The sequence below is a fragment of the Sinocyclocheilus rhinocerous genome, unplaced genomic scaffold (assembly GCF_001515625.1).
Source record: "Sinocyclocheilus rhinocerous isolate Xijiao unplaced genomic scaffold, SAMN03320098_v1.1 scaffold3220, whole genome shotgun sequence".
NCBI lineage: Eukaryota > Metazoa > Chordata > Actinopteri > Cypriniformes > Cyprinidae > Sinocyclocheilus > Sinocyclocheilus rhinocerous.
In genome coordinates, this window is record NW_015648158.1 from 309,682 (window position 1) to 329,663 (window position 19,982).

At 36.3% G+C, this 19,982-nt stretch overlaps 1 protein-coding gene across 2 annotated transcripts in view; it reads left to right on the plus strand.

The window, feature by feature from the left end:
- epb41l4a (erythrocyte membrane protein band 4.1 like 4A) overlaps positions 1–10,684 on the plus strand; it is a 48,168-nt gene extending 37,484 nt beyond the window's left edge. For both annotated transcript variants that reach the window (XM_016514257.1, XM_016514258.1), the window contains 11 exons: positions 1,426–1,513; positions 3,004–3,081; positions 4,201–4,311; positions 6,039–6,083; positions 7,467–7,544; positions 7,771–7,890; positions 8,099–8,146; positions 8,229–8,297; positions 8,632–8,742; positions 8,839–8,917; positions 9,946–10,684. In XM_016514257.1, the coding sequence (XP_016369743.1) occupies positions 1,426–1,513; positions 3,004–3,081; positions 4,201–4,311; positions 6,039–6,083; positions 7,467–7,544; positions 7,771–7,890; positions 8,099–8,146; positions 8,229–8,297; positions 8,632–8,742; positions 8,839–8,917; positions 9,946–10,065 (947 nt within the window). In that variant the 3' untranslated portion in view covers positions 10,066–10,684. The remainder of the gene's footprint in view (positions 1–1,425; positions 1,514–3,003; positions 3,082–4,200; positions 4,312–6,038; positions 6,084–7,466; positions 7,545–7,770; positions 7,891–8,098; positions 8,147–8,228; positions 8,298–8,631; positions 8,743–8,838; positions 8,918–9,945) is intronic.
- The last annotated feature ends 9,298 nt before the right edge of the window (positions 10,685–19,982 follow it).

The window sequence follows — 19,982 nt, forward strand, 5'->3', positions numbered from 1 at the left end:
AAACCATATAAAACACCCTAGCAACTACCTAGCAACCATACAGAACATCCTAGCAACTACCTGGCAACCACACAAAACAGCCTACAAAATACTTAACCACACAAAAGACCCTATAATCGTCCTTGAACCCATATAAAACACCTTAGCAACTACCTAGCAACCACAGGAAACATCCTAGCAACTACCTAGCAACCACACAAAACGCCCTACAAAATACCTAACAGCCACACAGAAGACCCTAGAATCGTCCTTGAAACCATATAAAACACCCTAGCAACTACCTAGCAACCACACAAAACATCATAGCAACTACCTAACAGCCCTATAGAACACCCTAGCAACTACCTAGCAACCATACAGAACACCCTAGCAGCCATACAGAACATCCTAGCAACTACCTGGCAACCACACAAAACAGCTTACAAAATACTTAACCACACAAAAGACCCTAGAATCGTCCTTGAACCCATATAAAACACCTTAGCAACTACCTAGCAACCACAGGAAGCATCCTAGCAACTACCTAGCCACCATACAGAACATCCTAGCAACTACCTGGCAACCACACAAAACAGCCTACAAAATACTTAACCACACAAAAGACCGTAGAATTGTCCTTGAACCCATATAAAACACCTTAGCAACTACCTAGCAACCACAGGAAGCATCCTAGCAACTACCTAGCCACCATACAGAACATCCTAGCAACTACCTAGCAACAACACAAAACGCCCTACAAAATACCTAACAGCCACAAAGAAAACCCTAGAATCGTCCTTGAAACCATATAAAACACCCTAGCAACTACCTAGCAACCACACAAAACATCATAGCAACTACCTAACAGCCCTATAGAACACCCTAGCAACTACCTAGCAACCATACAGAACACCCTAACAGCTATCTAGCAACCATACAAACACTATTTTTATTTTCATGTCTGATACAGTCGTGGTGTTGAACGTTAATTACACTGACAGCTGTTTCAGTTTTTCAACATTTCTTACAAAGAAGCGTTTAAGAAACCCAGAGTGTCACATGACATGAGGCTCAGGTGTGCGATCAGTCTGTTCTTTGGGAAAGTGTGTTCACTTCAGCGCTCCGCGGGCATGCGATTGAGATCAACGCTGTTGTTGTTGGGCTGAGGCAGGAATGTGTGTGTGTGTGTGTGTGTGTGTGTGTGAAGTGACACGGATCGGCGCGGGTCACTCCTGACCCCGACGCATTGTTCTGCCCAACACTCGCACACTTAATCATGGAAACGGCCTTCAATCACCCGAAACAATAGAGCAGACACTAGAGAGGGCTTGAGTGGAGGATACAGATGGACGCAGGAATTGTTCTGGTGAACTGGATGGACACAGTAACATCAGACTGATGTTTCTGGCCACAAAAGCACTCATGTTTGGGAATTATGTGCTTTAGGGCGGAGCAACGGAGGCCAGTCGGTCACCAAGACGGAGAACGCGAGCGAAGGCCAGTCCAAAACCACTGCACTTACACCGGTCAAGAGGTATTCAACACCTTCATTAAGCGTTATGTGATTACAGCGTTTTATTGCTCTGGAATCACTTTTTCACTGCAAACAATGATTTTTTCCTCAGCTGTTTTTCCTGGATCATCAAACAGAGACTGCGCTGAATCTCCTGCATCTCAGATGTTTCTCCTGAGAGAAAGATCCCAATAATCTCACACGGATCTCCTCCAGTTTCAGAAGTTTTCTCATCACTTTCTCCCAGCATCAGATGATCTGAGCTGCTTTGCACATTCATTTTATAGTCTGTATGTCAACTACCGACTCATTTGGGTCTATTTTTAGTTCTCTTAAGGACTTTTAGGAGAAACATCAGAGACAAAGTTGATACATCAATGAAACAATTGAGAACACTTCCTCAGTATTTTTGTCTTGTTTTCCAGCACAAATATCTAAACATTCTTTAGATGCATTTGCTTGAGAACCAAAATTACTTCAGATTCTGAAAATCTTTAGAAAAATGCATCAAAATTTGGTCAGTTTATGATTAAAACTAATACAAAAATCTGCCACTGGGTTCAGGAAAATAAACTAAATCCAAAGGGAAAAGGGATTATTTTACTCACCCCATTTACAGATATTTTTTCTTGTTTTAAGTATAAACTCACTTAATTCTAATAATGTTTTTCAGAAAACAAGACTTAATATCAAGTTATTTTGATTCTTAAGTAAATGCATCATGCTTTACGAATGTGCATATATTTTTGTACTGAAAAACAAGACAAGTACTGAGGAAGAACAATTTCTTGCAATGTTAACATTCTTAAATCCAGATACATTTAGTGGAGAAGCAAAATGACTTGATGTTAAGATGTCAAGTCCTGTCTTCTTGATCATAATTAAGTGAGTTTAAGCTTAAAATAAATATCTGCCGATGAGGTCAGAAACATAAACTGAATTCAAAGGGGAAATTATTTTTCTGACCTCATTGACAGATATTTCTTCTTGTTTTAAGCATAAACTCACTTTATTTTAATGCATTTTTCAGAAAACAAGACTTTATATCTCAATTAAATGTATCTTGATTTAAAAATGTTTAGATATTTGGACTGGAAAAAAAGACAAAAATACTGAGGAAGAAAATCATTTTCAGTTTAAGACACTTGATGAAGTTCTCGTTTCATTAGTGTATCAACTTTTTCTCAGATGTTTCTCCTAAAGAGAACTAAAAATAGACCCAAATGAGTCAGTAGTTGACATCCAGTCTATAAAATGAATGTGCAAAGCAGCTCAGATCATGTGATCCTGGGAGAAAGTGATATTCATATTGAGATCTTCTGAAACTGGAGGAGATCCGTGTGAGATTATTGGGATCTTTTTCTCAGGAGAAACACCTGAGATGCAGGAGATTCAGTGCAGTAATCTGGAGAAACCATTGAGATCTCATTTTAGAGTGTCAAGCTTTTACAGACTATCTCAAATAAAACCACTGAAGTCAACACTGTGTTTCATTGCATTTTCCCCAAAAGTCCCAAAGCAAAGACAGACAGCACTTCAGAGCCGCAGAACAAGCCCAGTGCACCATGGGAGGAAGACGCCCCACAAAGGTACGGCACTGAGAGTCTGTGTTCAAAGATTAATAACAGTGAACACAGATATATCTCATAATTACCATTGTGATGTTGGATTCATATCAGTATTTTTTTAGTATTATTTTGTATAGTATTTATTAATATTTTAAATGTTTTATTTTTATATTTTCAGTTTTCAATAAAACATTTTAAGGTTTAATAATGTTATTATGTGCATTAGTAAATTTTTAGTCGTTAGTTGTTTTTTATATATTTCTATATAGCTTTAATTTCAGTACTTTTATCTGTATTTAATAATATTTTGAATTAGCTTTTATTTTTATATTTTCTGTTTTAATTTTTTTTTTTTGTTATGTGCTTTAGTCATTTTGTAATATATATATATTTTTTTTATATACCTTCAATTTCGGTACTTCACCTTAAACATATCTTAATTTAGCTGTATTTATTAATATTTTGAATTAGCTTTTATTTTTATATTTTCATTTGTAATTTTACTTTGTTATAATAATTTTGTTCTTTTCGCTTTAGTCATTTTTATAAGCTGTTGTTTTTTATATTTCTGTATGGCTTAAATTTTAGCATTTCAACTTAAACTTGTTTTATTTCATTTAGTTGTATTTATTTATATTTTAGCTTTTTCTTTTTCAGTGTTCATTTTAATTTAAGTTTAAATAATTTTGTTATTTTTATATATATTTCTATACGGATTAAATTTGAAGACTTACCTTAAACTTTTTTTTTGAATTAGCTTTTATTTTATATGTTCAATCTTCATTTTAATATAAGATTGTTTTAGTAATTTTGTGCTCATTTTTTTTCTATTTCTATATAGCTTTAATTTTTAGTACTCCAGCTTAAACTTATTTTATTTCATGTAGTTGCCAAGTTGAAATTTTTTCTTTAAGCTTTTTAAGTTATTCATCTAGTATTTCTATTTTATGTTATGTAATTATTTCAGTTACCGAAAACGATTTTTAATAGTTTAACTTAACAATAACAGCACTGATTTATATTCATGGACTACGGTATGTTATTATGGTATTCCATACTAATGCCCATTGTAGTTTTTGCATCTGTTTTATTTGTGCATTCTTGTCCTCTCTAAGCCGTCCCGTCTTTGTTTTTCCTCAGCGGTCTGTACAACTCCAGTGAGCGGAACAAATCTCCCAAATTCCCCAAAGCTCACAGACGTTCACCATCAGGAGGCAGCGAGAACGAGACGTCTCACTCGGCCCGCCGCAGGTGTGCACATGCATCTCGCTTCTGCATTCAGACTCATTTATGACCTTGAGTATTAATGCATTTGAAGAAGCGCATGAGAGTCGTTTGAACATCAGCGCTGAATCTCAATCCAGATGCATTTGCTCCCTCTAGTGGGAATAAACTGGAACAAATGTATTTTGTAGTAAGAAGCCAAACACAAAGAGTTGCATCCAGGGTTATTACACTCTAAAAATGCTGGGTTAAATACAACCCAGCGCTGGGTAAAATATGGACCAACCTAGCAATTGGGTTGTTTTCAACCAACAGTTGGGTTGAATGTTTAATCCAACCTTCTGTGCAGTAACCCAACTGCTGGGTCAAAACAACCCAATTGCTAGGTTGGTCCATATTTTACCCAGCACTGGGTTGTGTTTAACCCAGCATTTTTAGAGTGTAATAACCCTGGATGCAACTCTTTGTGTTTGGCTTCTTACTACAAAAGTGTATCATTAATTAAAACTATTAAAACATTTTTGTTAATTGAATTAAATAAAATTTGAATGAAATTAAGTAAATTGAATTTCATTAAAAAGTATGAATTAAAGTATGATTAAAATTAAATATAAATATTAGATGAAAAACTTAATTTTAGAAATTTAAATTTCTTGCCAATGCAATATTTCAAATTTTCATTTAGTTTAATCTGAAGCACTAAAATTGCTAGCTGGAAATAAAATAAATAAAAATGAAACAAACTAGTTTTTGTTAAATGAACTAAAGCTTAATTGAAATAAAATAAAATATAAATACTAGATGAAAAACTTAAGTTAGTTGCCCAGGCAATATTTCAAATTTTCGTTTAGTTCAGTTTGAAACACTAAAATTGCTAACTGGAAATAAAATAACTAAAAAAATAAACTAAAACTTATTTTTGTTTAATTGAATTAAAGCTTAAAGCTGCAGTCCGTAACTTTGTTTTGGTTAAAAATGATCCGAAATCAATATTTGAGCAAGTACATAACCAGCCAGTGTTCGAAACTAGCGCCTTACTTTAGCCCGATTCACAATGGTTATCTTATAATAATGTTTTCTAGTTTGAGTGGTACAGGTAGGTTTATAGCCTTTTCTCACAGCAGCTGGAATAATTAAATGTATCATTTTGATGGCGGATTCCAGGTTTTCAAACAGAGATGGCGACAAAGAGGCAAAACTTACGGACTGCAGCTTTAAATAAAATAAAATATAAATACTAGATGAAAAAGTTACTTGCCAAGGCAACATTTCTAATTTTTGCACTAAAATTGAGAACTAGAAATAAAACTGAAATAAAAATTAATTAAACCTAAATAGAAATGTTTAAACAAAAAACATACATAACAAATAATAAAATTACTAAAAAAATTAAACTAAAATTAAAATATACAAATAAAAGCTAATTCAAAAAACACTGCTTGCATCTGATTTGAAAATTTCTTGATTTTCTTTAGTCCTTTTAAAAACTGATAACAGTACATTGAATATCTATTTATAAAAGATATCATATAAACATGGTTTCATATTTCTAGACTTTTCTAGTCTCATTGTCTGGCAGTAAAGGAGCTGAAAGTTACTCTAGTTCTGAGTTTTTTCTTCTGGGTATCAATAAGACCTGAGTCCCGCCGCAGGAATAAATAAATACTGATAAATCCTCAAAGCAGTGCAGGCATTTGTGATGATGAAACTGTGTTTCTATTTTAAACGTCCTTCATTGTGTTTTGTCTCGACAGGAGAGGTCAAGCCACTGATGAGGCCAACAAACAGTACAGGAGGAGGTTCGCTTTTATTCGTTCGCTCCTTTAGATTTCAACAGCTTCACAACTAATATAATTTAACAGAAAGGAAACAATCACTGTTTGGTGTCGCACAGCTCTTTGTTTTTTTATTTTTATTTATGCTTTTCAAGGCAAAACAGTTTCTTTGAGTTTGTCGCTGGCTGGTTTTAAATAGAACCAGACACATTTTTTACATTTTTTACATTTTTTTGAGACAAAATCTGCAGAATGGAGTGTGTTAAAGCACTAGTTCACCCAAAAATGAACATTTGCTGAAGATTTACTCATCCTTAGGCCATCCAAGATTAGGATGAGTTTGTTTCTTCATCAGATTTGGAGAAAAGTAGCATTGCGTCACTGTCTCAGCAATGGATGCTCTGCAGTGAATGGGTGCCGTCAGAATGAGAGCTGATAAAAACATCACAATAATCCACAGCACTCCAGTCCATCAGCTAACATCTGGAGAAGACAAAAGCTGAAACAAATCCAGTATTAAGATGTTTTTAACTAAACTACGAGTCCATAATCCATAATAATGCTTCCTCCAGTGAAAAAGTGCATCTGCTGTTGTCTCTCACATCAAAATCCAGCTACATATAGAGCTGTTTTGGACTGTTTAAACAGTGCTTGATCTGTGCAGATTTCTCTCCTGATTCAGACCAGAACACTTTTTCACTGGAGGAAGCATTATGTTGCAAATGTCTTTAATGATGTATTTGTTTCTCACAAACACGCAGCTTTTGTCTTCTCCAGATGTTAACTGATGGACTGGAGTGCTGTGGATTGCTTGTGGATTATTGTGATGTTTTTATCAGCTCTCATTCTGACGGCACCCATTCACTGCAGAGCATCCATTGCTGAGACACTGATGCAATGCTACATTTCTCCAAATCTGACGAAGAAACAAACTCATCCTAATCTTGAATGGCCTGAGAGTGAGCACATTTTCAGCAAATGTTCATTTTTTTGGTGAGCTATTTCTTTAAACATAGCTGAGTGTGCATCACTGTTATTGGGAACTGAAAGCACAATTAAACTAGTTAAAATATTAAATAAATGAACATGCTAGTAGATGGGGATTTTTTTGTTTGTTTTTTTTTGCTACAAAAAACTTTATTATAGTTTTTGTTTTTTAGGGAAGGTGTTCTTTCTCTATTTTTGATAACATCTAATTTGGAACAGAGATGCAATTTCTTGTATACTGAAAAAAAAAAAAAAGAAAATGTGTTAATAAAAATTGCATCCTCGTGATTTTTATTAACAATATTTTTTGTTTTGTTTTTGCAAAACTGATCTTGATAAACTTTCTAGAACTGTTCAGGAATGTGTGTCCCTCTTTCGTTCTGTCCTGTGACCTGTGACTCCTCTGATTGACCCCTTTAGGTCACGTTCCCGTGGAAACACCAGCAGCAGCAGCGAATCCGAGAATTCCAACAGGGAACATCGTAAAAAAAGAAACCGGTGGGTTATTGAGCTGTCGGGACAATAAAAGAGCACAGGGCTCCTGAAATATATGGACATTATAAATTAAGGTGTTAATGGTTTTAAAAACTATTATTTTGGGGAAAAACAATTATTTGGGGGCATTGGGAAAATCTTTGGGAAAAGCAGGAAATCTTTGCAAAAAAGCAAGAATTCGTATCATGATATAAATGCATTCACTACTACAACTCCCTTCAACCTGCAGGTCCCGTCAGGAGAATGAGATGGTTGATTCTGGTCCGCAGTGGGAGGTTGTGCTGCGCAGACAGAAAGAAAAAACTCCCAACGATCCCAACCATCGGCGCTCGCGACACCGCTCACGATCGTAAGCACCTGAAACTATTAACCCTGTAAAGCCTGACATATGAAATCATAGCCAGAACATTCAGATTTTTAAATTGAACAGTTCATTGAACCTTTTAGACAAAATACTTGAACATATTTAAATATATATTTTGCTTTATATGATTAAATCATAAAAAACATGTATGACCCGACCCTCTTTGAACTTTGTTTCATCTTGTCTATCATAGACGAAGTCCTGAAATTCAAGCTAAAGAGCAGCTCTGGAAGCACATCCAGTGAGTTTAATGAAACTCTCAGAGACTCTATCTCTGAAAAACAGAAGACAGACGGTGTTGATCATGTTGTGTTTGTGTGCAGAAAGGAGCTGATCGATCCTTCAGGTCTCTCTGAGGAGCAACTAAAGGAGATTCCGTACAAGAAAGTGGAGTGAGTCAAATCAACCTGTCCTATAAAACAGGACAGTCAATACTTCTACAAATAGGGGAAACATTGGGATCCCATAAAAAAATGAAATCCCCAAATGTATATACGTGTCTCTGTCAGCGTGTTAAAACTCCCAGTGCAGTATGTTGACAATTAGTGTCCATAGAAAACATGCGTTATATCTCTAAAACCGTTCCTGATGAGCTGTATGTAAATCTGATGTTTTGGGATATTCGTCTGCTGAACGCTGAGCTTGCAGTAACACAGAAAAGAAGCTTTTAAGGACTTAAACCCATGTGGCACTGAAGTGCAAACTACTGCATGTATCTGGTTTCAGAACACAAGGTGACCCGATCAAGATCCGCCATTCACATTCTCCCAGGAGCTTCCGGCAGTATCGACGCTCCCACTGTTCGGATGGCGAGAGGTCTGTGCTCTCCGAGGTCAAGTAAGTCCATCCTGAGCGCTCAAGAGGATTTTTCGTATCACACTCGCTGATCTCAGATCAGATTCATTTCTATTGTCTTTCCACTCACGTCTGTAGCTCTCGGACCGATCTGGTGCCTCCTCTCCCGGTTACACGCACCGCAGATGTGCCCGGTTCCAGCTCGACCCCTGCACAGGTCAGACACACACCTCCTTAATTACTTGCTTGCTTAATTATTTAATGGAGTAGTTCAGCCAAAAATGAAAATGAGCTGAAGATTTACTCACTCTCAGGCCATCCAAGATGCGGATGAGTTTGTTTCTTCATCAGATCTGGAGAAATGTAGCATTACATCACTTGTTTATGGTGATGAATGGATGCTCTGCAGTGAATGGGTGCCGTCAGAATGAGAGCTGATAAAAACATCACAATAATCCACAAGTAATGCACAGCACTCCAGTCCATCAGTTAACATCTGGAGAAGACAAAAGCTGAAACAAATCCAGCATTAAGACGTTTTTAACTTCAAGCCGTTGCTTCTGGATAATAACGCTTCCTCCAGTGAAAAAGTGGTCTGGTTTGAATCAGGAGAGAAATCTGCACAGATCAAGCAGCGTTTACAAGCCAAAACAGCTCTAAACAAATATGTGGCTGGATTTTGATGTGAGATGGACTTTTTCACTGGAGGAAGCGTTATTATGAATTATGGACTCATAATTTAGTTAAAAAACGTCTTAATGCTGGATGTGTTTCAGCTTTTGTCTTCTCCAGATGTTAACTGATGGACTGGAGTGCTGTGGATTACTTGTGGATTATTGTGATGTTTTTATCAGCTCTCATTCTGACGGCACCCATTCACTGCAGAGCATCCATTGCTGAGACACTGATGCAATGCTACATTTCTCCAAACCTGATGAAGAAACAAACTCATCCTAATCTTGGATGGCCTGAGGATGAGTAAATGTTCAGCAAATGTTCATTTTTTGGGTGAAATATTCCAGTAACTAGTGAACAGATTCATTGCTTAGTCAAATATTAACCTTTAGAGTCAGATATTCATCTGATTTCAGTTGGTTTAAGCAGACTCGGTTTGTCATTTTCCCTCCAGTTATGATACTTTGATTAACGGTTTTGATAAATTTTGATATTTTGACAGTTTAGTTATTTAATCAACATCTGGTGTTTGCACACTGTAATGTGGGTGCCTATTTTTGTTCCTTTCAGAAGAAGAAAGGTTCCAAAGACACTCTCTCAGAGAGCTCCGAGCAGGACGCAAAAAACGCAAAAAGCTCCGCCAAGGTGGTGAAGACCGTACACACATCTCGAGTGAAAACAGAGACGTGACCGCTTTCACAGTCGACGTGTCAAGGACGAACGGCAGGGTTGCCGGTGAAATGAAAAGTCAAGCTCTGGTGGAGATGGAAACACTGAAGGGATCCAGATACACGGACATCCTCAATAAAAAACGCTTTTCATCAAGAGTTCATGCCATAAATCAGAGAAAAATGTATTTCTTCAGCAGTCTAGGATGCATGTGTCCCTTCATAGAGGTTTTGTGTATTACAAAAGCACACTGCAAACCTACTGACAATCAAATGAAGGATGCTGGACTGTCCGTCGGTGGTGTTATGTCTGAGATTACAAACATCTCAGACTCTTTTGAACACATTTTCGTACAGTATTAAACTTCTGTGAGCTCGAGCAGCACGTGGGAATGATGGTAAACAGTACTTCGTATTATTATTATTATTATTGTTGTTGTTGTTCGTTGTGTCCTCAGATTTTAGAATCAGCTCTGCTGTAGGAAAAGCTGCTGTATTTCTATTTTTGTTTTTGCACAATAATGTAGACTCTTATTTCTGTTTAAAAATCGCTGGAAGCTCAAATTTTTTAGTTGTAACAACTTGTCAATAAATACATTACTGTACATTCATACCGGGGTTAATGTACCTGTCTTGTGTCTTTGCAAAAGCAAAGTGGTCTGGTTTAAATTATTTCGCTTTGTGTATGTCTTAGCATGTTATAGTATGAAATGACACACTGCAGCCAGCAGAGGGAAGCAAACAAAAAATAATGCTTGGTTATTTGTATTCTGAAGTCAGTATAAGTAAAAAAAAAAAATTGTAAAAATGCATTTACAAACAATCAGCTGACTGGAGCAGATCTCACCATTAGATCTTTTAGTGAAAGAACCAGACTTCATGAATTTGATCAATAAAATAAGATTTTCTTTTTTTAATTGCGCGGTAAAAATGTTCTAAAAGCGTTAAGGTGCTTGAAGCTCTGTAACTTGTTAGCATGTTTAAATTAAGGTTAATTTCACATTAGCTCTGTGTATTTTAGCCAGAATGTTTAAACAGAAGCTTTTCTGTTTACAAAGCAACTTATTACATACAGAAAATGTAAAAATTTTCAAATAACGTTTCTAACCAGGGTTGCCAGGTTTTCACAACAAAACCCCTCCCAATTGCTACTCAAAATTAGCCCAATGGGGTTCTGGGGGGTAAAATGTGTGTGTTTTTGGTAGGGTTCCCCTGGTAAAATTCGCATTCCAGGGGCTAAATATCAAGTTATTGGGGTCGCTTCAACCAGCTGACATGAAAAACAACCTGCAGCAACAGTGTTAAAGTAGCCTAATTCCGCGGGAAAACCGCGGACTTGGCAACACTGTTTCTAACCAAACACGTTCCTCAGCGCGCTAAATTGTAAGGTAGGTCAGCAAAACATAAATGTTTGCTCTACATTTTATTATAGATTTACATTTCACACTATGTCACACATAAATGTAGCATTTTGTTTGAAAAGTTTTTAATATAGGCTCACCGGTGTTTGGGTTGTGAAAGACGGAGTTACTCGATCGCTTTCTGAAAATTACTTCAGAAAATAGCATCTGAAATGCTTAACCTCTTTAAAAACAATGTATATTTTGGAAACTGGATGAATTTTGTAAGCTGGTGTAGATATATGGGCATCTGCAAATGCTTTGTATGTAAATGGGTACTGAGCCAAAACAAAATCCCTCCTTTCACTTCTTCCTTTAGAAAGTGTCAATCAAATTTACACTAGACCTTTGCAAAAAATTAGCTTTGTGCGCAGAACTTTGGCATGTTCCAACATAGTGAGACATGAAATGATGGATTATTCCATAATAGAGCTCTTTATAGTACATTATAAATAGATTTAAAGAAAATGTGAGTAATGTTTGCCTGTGCAAAACTCTGCCACCTCAATCAGGGTTGCCAGGTTTTCATCAACAAAACCCGCCCAATTGCTACTCAAAACTAGCCCAATCGCGTTCGGGGGGTAAAAACCAACGTTTTTGGCAGGGTTCCCTAGCAAAATTTGCATTCTAGTGGCCGGTTGCATAAACTGCTTAGACTAGTCTTAAAAGTTAAACACCTAATTTTTTTCTGCAAGACTGGTCATAATTTTTTAAGTCAGTTACATAAAAATGTAGATTGATCTAATTTGAATCTGAAAAGACAGACTGATAACAACTTGGTTAACTGCTAGTTAGTCAAACTAGTTCTTAAGGCAAGGTTTAGTTACTGATTTAGTTACTGCTTTGACATGACTACTGAAACTAAGGTCTGTCTCCAGAATCACACCAAGATTCTTGACTTGATTTTTAGTTCTTTGACTCCTAGAGTCAAGGTATGCATTCACCTTAAGAACTTCATCTTTGTTTCCAAATGCAATGACTTCAGTTTTTTCCTTGTTTAACTGAAGACCCAGCGATTGTCTTCATGAGCTCCCAACCGCTGGGTCAAAACAACCCAATAGCTGGGTTTGTCCCTTTTTAACCCAGCGCTGGGTTATATTCAACCAAGCATTTTTTAGAGTGTACCTTTTCAATAATCTTGCCTATAAAAGGAAGATTTGATAGTGGTCTATAGTTGTTCAATATGGTGTTATCAAGATTGCTCTTTTTCAGAAGGGGTTTAACAACTGCAGTTTTCAGGGAGTTTGGAAAAGTCCCAGAAAGATGCTCATCAAAAAAGGACCTTATCAGCTGCAAGTACTGCTGCCAAAAAGACTATTTTGAAGTTATGGATAGAACCATCCATTCCCACAACTTCTACCTGGCTATCATACTTCAGAGACATTGTCTTGCTGGAAGGTACCACTGCCAGGCTCAACGGCGCTGATAAATTTTATTTCTTTTATTTTTCTTCCTCTCCTTTGGTACAAGTGGACAGCTTCATGGCATCTGTTTGTACATAGTTCTCTGGAACTGTGAATTGTGATATATGTTTCTGATGTGAAACTAAATCTGAATAAAAATGTTGATCATAAAAAAAAATCCAGGTCGTTTGTGGTTATTAAGTCATTGATTAGAAATTATTAATTTTTTAGTGAGCGAATGTTTAAAAATGCTAACTTGATGCACATTTGGGGATTCCTCACCCGCATTCGTTAATGCTTAAGACACAGTTTTAACGTGGTGACTATGTTTATGCACCTGGCCCCAGGTGCTAAATATCACGTTATTGGGGTCGCTTCAGCCCGCGGCAACAGTGTTAAAGTAGCCCAATTCCGTGGGAAAACCGTGGACTTGGCAACACTGGCCTCAATGCTAAGGGGTTATTTATGGTTGTTAGGATGTCGTCAGGCAGTTGCTGGAGTGTTCTGGGTGGTTGCTAAGTATTTGTTTATTTGTACGTGTCAAAAAAGTCCATCAAATCTACTATATTCTGTCTCATTTTAGCAAAGTTTCGCAGTCTGCTCACACTGAAGTGAAGTGACTTTCAAACCAAGATGTCTGTCTGTTGGTCGGCTTGGAGTATTTGCGTGACCAAATTCCATATACGGAATGAAAGAAATAAATATTTTGGAAAAAAGTGTTTTATATGTGAATATAGTATATTTTTTAAATTGAAAATATATTTAATTTCAACCTTGATACCAAAAATGTATATATTCATTTATATATTCACACATGATAGACAATAGTTTTTCTTCAAATGTGACATATTCAGTGTTGTCTTAGTATCAAAATACTATTATAGTTTTTGTCAAACTAAATTAAAATAAAATAACGTTTTTGTTTTTAATTTTCAGCTAACATTTATTTCAAGTAACTTTTAACATTTCTGTGGTTTTAGTTTTAGTTAACTATAAAAACCCTGATGCGAGTGTATTTTCTTGGATTGAAATATATGGAAAGCAAAATATTATCAGTGTTTTTGAATATTTTGAAAATATATATTTTTTGCCATATGAGACTTGAACACGAGCGAAATCGTGCACGAAACTCTATAGTACTTACGAAGCTCCGCCCCTTTTCAGCGCTGCACTCGTTGTCTTCGTTTGTATTTCCACAGTGTGAAGGTAAAGTCGTACAAATTTATGAGTAAACCACACGTTTTAAAATCTTCCTGGCCTACTGACATTTGTTATGCCATTCGCTTCGAACATTGCAATGCACATGATAACTTTCGTTAACTCTACAATAAGCAAAACTGCTTCACCAGCTAATTACTCTTCAACAGTGATGCTATAGAGCTACTGCAAAACGGAAGTTCAAAGACAGAATTCTAAAGATGAAAGCGCGCATGTTTCTCTGGTGCACAAGGTCTATAGGAATGACTGGATTTCGCCCACAAAATTTCGCAGAGCAATGGTAAATATGGTCGCAACTTGAGGGTTAAGGTTCACATCACTAAGAATAACTGTGAGCAAAGGTAATACTAATGCTTGACTTGGCAAACACCATGTAATCTAAAGCTTTATCATCACAGATTTTCATAATGTTTGATGTTTCAAGCATTGAGACAGGCTGTACAAAGAGCAGTTTGATGCTCTTCAAATGCATGTTTGGTCTGGTAAAGTGAACATGTGTGATGTTTCTCCAAGATATAGGTGAAGGCGTGTCTTTTTAAGTGCTGTTTTGTCAGGTGTGATTCACTTCCATTCCTTCACCTTCCACTGAGCTTCATGGTCTCGCTGGGCGACTCCATCTGAATTCGCAGCTCAGCTGCAACAGATTTGTTTGAGTTGTGGCAAGCGGCCAGAACAGCGTGCCAGATGCACTCACTAACCTCTTTTGAGGGATTTTAGGACAAAGAAACGAAGAAAGCCAATATACAATCACTTCATGTTTGTGACTGTTTCTACAACAGACCCTGCTCATTTCATAGAAAGCAGACATTATTTTTCAGGGTTTCAGTTCATGATAATGGCTAACAAAAACTTTCCTTTTTTTTTCCACATGCATAGTCACCCAAAAGTATTTAATTTTGTTATATAGATGCAAAATATCAAACCAGACAGCATATGTTTTAAAGAACAAAATCATAAGCACACATTTCGTTTGGGTTTTTGTTGGTGTTCGCCAGGGTTTGATGGTGGTTTCTTAATGTCTTCACCTGGTTCATCATCCACAACATAATGCGATGACATTTTTAAGTGTCCAAATGAATTTTGGGGTGACTGTACATTATCCTGGATGTTTTATGATTACAGCCAAACAGAAAACCAGAGCTGCAGCTGTCCAGAAGTGCAATGACAGTCGTCTGTAATAATTGGATAACAGTGCTGTTTGCAGGGAAGGCCGGTACCCTGTTTACATGAAGCCCATTGCACAAGGCTGTTGTCCTGCAGCGCTCGGGAAACAGGAAGTTTTACAGGGCACTACGCTCAGATAATCTTGTTTGCATTCCCAAACGAATTCATTGAGTAGAATATTGCTGCAGAACACAAAGAGAAACTTCAGTGCCATTGTAGTGAAATCCTGTGCAAGTTCCTGCAGCCTAGAGGATGATAAAACGATTGCATGAACCCTAACAATAACTGCACCAAATATTATTTGGACACTTAAAATGTATGCATTTCATTCCTTTAGATAAAATCTACTGTTTTCCTCATATTTTGTTGTTTAATGCAAGTCAAGTTGAAGGACGCCGGAAGCCTCGCACATTCAAGTATCAAATGGCCACGCCGCTCTTACGTTAAAAATGAGGTGGATAGAGCTGTGCGATAATTATGGAAGCCTGTTTCTGCAATGGAATAAGAAAATAAATAAATTGAGACTTTTTATCACACAATTCAGATTTTTTTTTTGTTTATAAATACTGACCCCAAACTTTTGAATGGTAGTGTATTTTGTTACAAAAGTTTTCTATTTTAAATAAATACTGTTCTTCTTTTTACTTTTTATTCATCAAATAATCGCAGGTTCCAAAGAAATATTAAGCAGCAAAAACTGTTTCCAGCATTGATAATAAATCAGCATATTATACTGATTTCTGAAGATCATGTGACACTGAAGACTGGAGTAATGATGCTGAAAATACAGCTTTGATCACAACAATAAATTATATTTTAAAGTATTTTAAAATAGAATACTCTTATTTTAAATTGCAATAATATTTCACAATATTACTGTTATTTTCTGCATTTTTAATCAAATCAAGAAACTTCTTCAAAAATCATATTGATCCCAAATTTTTGAACAGCAGTGTGTGCATATATATATATATATACATATATATATATATAAAGTGTGTTGTGTGTGTGTGACATGTAGACATTTTTTAAGTGATAGTGTCTGAATAATTTGTGGGACTGCTGTATATGTGGTTTTGCAAATGTAATCCTCTAAATAAAGGGTACAGGAGCTTGTTCTCTAGTATCCTCTCAGTCAGAGACAGATTGAAGTAGATCTTGTTTAATCCTGCAGCCCATTTCCGTAGAACTGGACACCTTCTAATTCTGCCAAAATGTGGCTAAAAGCACCAGAGTTATATGATCATAGCGTGCACATGTTCGTTAAATGAAAGACCTTTTTGTGCGAAGAGATCGTTAAAGCCAACGGATGGGGAAGCGAACAGATTTGAAACCATGCAGGACGAACTGTGCAAATCATTTTCAAATGGTCACTGATGAGCTTCAGCTGAGCTGTTGTCCATTACTGAGACGTTTCAGTGCTATATCTGTGGAAGACTCTCAGACGTCCAAACGATCAGCTTATAGGAGGATCTGTGCCTCTGAATTCCGCTTGGAGGCCCTGCTCATGTGATTACAACTGAGAAAAGATTTCTTGTCCCCTCAGAATGTAACCACGGAGTCTGTCTAATAGACATAATCACAGAGCGGGACTTTCCATAGTAAGGCCTGTACTTTATTAAATGACAGCATTGGCGTCTGTATGAGAACAAACTTGAACTAAAAATGAACAAGTGTGTTTAAGAACTATATGACACCACATTTGTTTTCTTAATTACCTACTGACCAGGAAAAACACTCTGAATATAGCCAATGAAGGATACTGTGAGTCTGAGAGCGCATTGAAAAAGTTAGTTTTTTTTTTTTTATTTAAACTTAGGTGAAAAATAACAAAGTCTCAGACTTTTGTACATGTGCTCTTCTGTTAAAGTTTGAGGTCAGTAGGATCTTCTCATATTTTTTTTTTTAAAGAAGTCTACTATTGCTCACCATAGCTGCATTTATTTGAACACTAGAACTGTAAAATAACTGTAAAATAACTGTTTTCAATGTGTATATATAGTAAAATGTAATTTATTTCTGTGATGCGCAGCTGAATTTTCAGCATCATTACTCCAGTCTTGTGTCACATGATCTTCAGAAATCATAATAATATGCTGATTTGCTGCTCGAGAAACATTTCTGATTATTATCAATGTTGAAAACAGTTGTGCTGCACAATATTTTTGAGATACAATTCATTTTCTAGGATTCTTTGATGAATAGAATGTTCAAAAGAACAACATTTATTTGATATAGAAACATTTTAAATGCCTTTACGGTCACTTTTGATCAATTTAATGCATCCTTGCTGAATACAATTATGCATTTCTAAAAAAAAATTTAAAAACTACCGACCCCAAACTTTTTAACATTACTCTGTATAATGCAATGTTTGCGTTACAAGACCAATAAACAACACCAGGAATATAGCGAGAGCTTGCATATTTATTCAACTACAGCTTAAGTTGCAAAATACCATGATATATACCTGTGCATCCTTATAAAGATGACAAGGCTAGACTTCATGTTTTGTACACCAATCATACACAGTTATTACAGAATAATTCAACACACTACAAACTATTCACTGGCTATTTACAACACAGTTGGCATATCTAATCTATGAGAAGAAACTGTGAGGAAGAGTAACAAAAGGAAGCGCAGAGAGCATGCGATCAATAAGCACTAAAGGAGAGACTAGAGCAAGCTGGGAAGGTCCCCACTGTGTGAAAGACTAAGAAACTAACGTGGGCTTTCCAGTCGGACTTCGAATTAGGATTCTTAAACGTATGTGAACTGGAAGCAAAGACAAAACTGCAAATACCGAGTGCTACTTAAATGAATAAATATAAAACTTTGGGTTCTCATCCTAAAATCCAGGAAACTCATGTACAAAACCTGCTGCGTTGGTTTTACTGCTACATGTTTTGCCTTTGAAAACACATCGAAGGACCGCGTGCGCTAAACGGATGAGCGTTTTTGTCCTTGTTAGACTGCTGCAGGATGATAAATCTGACCTCAGCTGCCCTGTGTATGTACACTATATAGACCACCGTCACCCAGCTCCGTGTTTCACTCTGATTTGAACACGTCTTTGATGCATTCGAAGTTCGTTGCTAAACAAAACCTTGAAATCGGCTGCATAAAGTACCCCGTCCTGTAAGTATGAGAGGTTTTCTGCCAGAAGTGACTATAGTGCCAGGAACTGTAACTACTCCTCGAATTAAACCTTTACATTAAAGGGTAAATAGTGTTAAGAATTGCAGTTTTGTGATTGCTCCGACGGTCTCTAGTTTCAGAATTTTGCAAATAATCATCTCCGAGTAAAAAACAAAACAAAACGCCAACTCTTCGGCAAATCTGTTTTTCTGTCCAATGAGAAAGCCACACAGAAACAGCGAGGGGGAATAAAGTCGGTCCGATCCGAGTTACGACAACAAAGAACCAACACCTCTTCCAAACATGAAAATATAAAATAAACCCATCTGAGCTTCCTTACCAAGGAGCAGATTAAAGTCCAAAATAGCACCATTTATCAGTGTCTCAAATCCGTGGCAGCATCTCAGTCACTTACCACAAGGAAACAATGCATCTCTACAGCTATTTCTATATCACAACGTACATGATTACACTTTAATATACTGGCAAAGCAACAAAAAAAGTTAAAAAGCAAAACTTAACAAGCAAATTCTAAAATTGATCAGTGAAATCCGTGGCAGCATCTCAGTCACTTACCACAAGGAAACAATGCATCTCTACAGCTATTTCTATATCACAACGTACATGATTACACTTTAATATACTGGCAAAGCAACAAAAAAAGTTAAAAAGCAAAAAAAACCAAGCAAATTCTAAACAAAAAAGATGAACTCTGTAGCTTTTTTTAGTAACTGCATGAGAAGTGGGGACTCTTAGCCTTAGTAAATACTGTAAGGTGTTAGTACTGACTGACGCTGACATGGTTTAGTGATGAAGACGTATGGATGGATCTGAGAGGGACGTCAAAGTGTTTCTGTGTGTGTGATTTTTTGTAGTGAGAGACTTATATATTTGGCGATAATGTCAAAATGGCATTGGGCCGGTTAACAGAAGTGCTAGTTTTGATTTCAAATACTAATTTTGAGAGAATTTTAAATAAAACAGTTGCAAAAAATAAAAAAAGTTTAAATGTAGCAATTCTGTATACATCTCATTTGCTGTCTTTCATAAATTTGTATTAGGGTTCCCACAGAATTGATGTAATAATTACTTTAGTGCAATTGATCAATTTCAAAAATCATGTTATGGAACAATTTCTAGATGATTAAATAATTGAGAGCAGTGCATAACTCAAAAACAGAAATCATATTCACGTTCCATGACTTTTATACGATTTTAGACATTGTCGTGCATTTTCCAGATCTATAAATCACAATTTTAGGATGCACTGATATTTGAGCATGCACTGCATTACAAAAAATAAAAATAAAAATTGAAGTTGCAATAAAACAAAGATTATCTGAGTATGTTTTACAAGAATATACTTTTTCGGGCTTTCTACTTAAATATTTCACAAAAAAAGTGTGGTGTGGTGTGTGTGTTTGTTTGTGGTGTGTGTGTGTGTGTGGTGTGTGTGTTTGTTTGTGGTGTGTGTGTGTGTGTGTGTGTGTGTTTTTATGGTGTGTTCGGTGTGTGTTTATGGTGTGTGTGCGTGTGTTTATGGTGTGTTCGGTGTGTGTGTTTATGGTGTGTGTGTGCGTGTGTTTATGGTGTGTTTGGTGTGGGTTTATGGT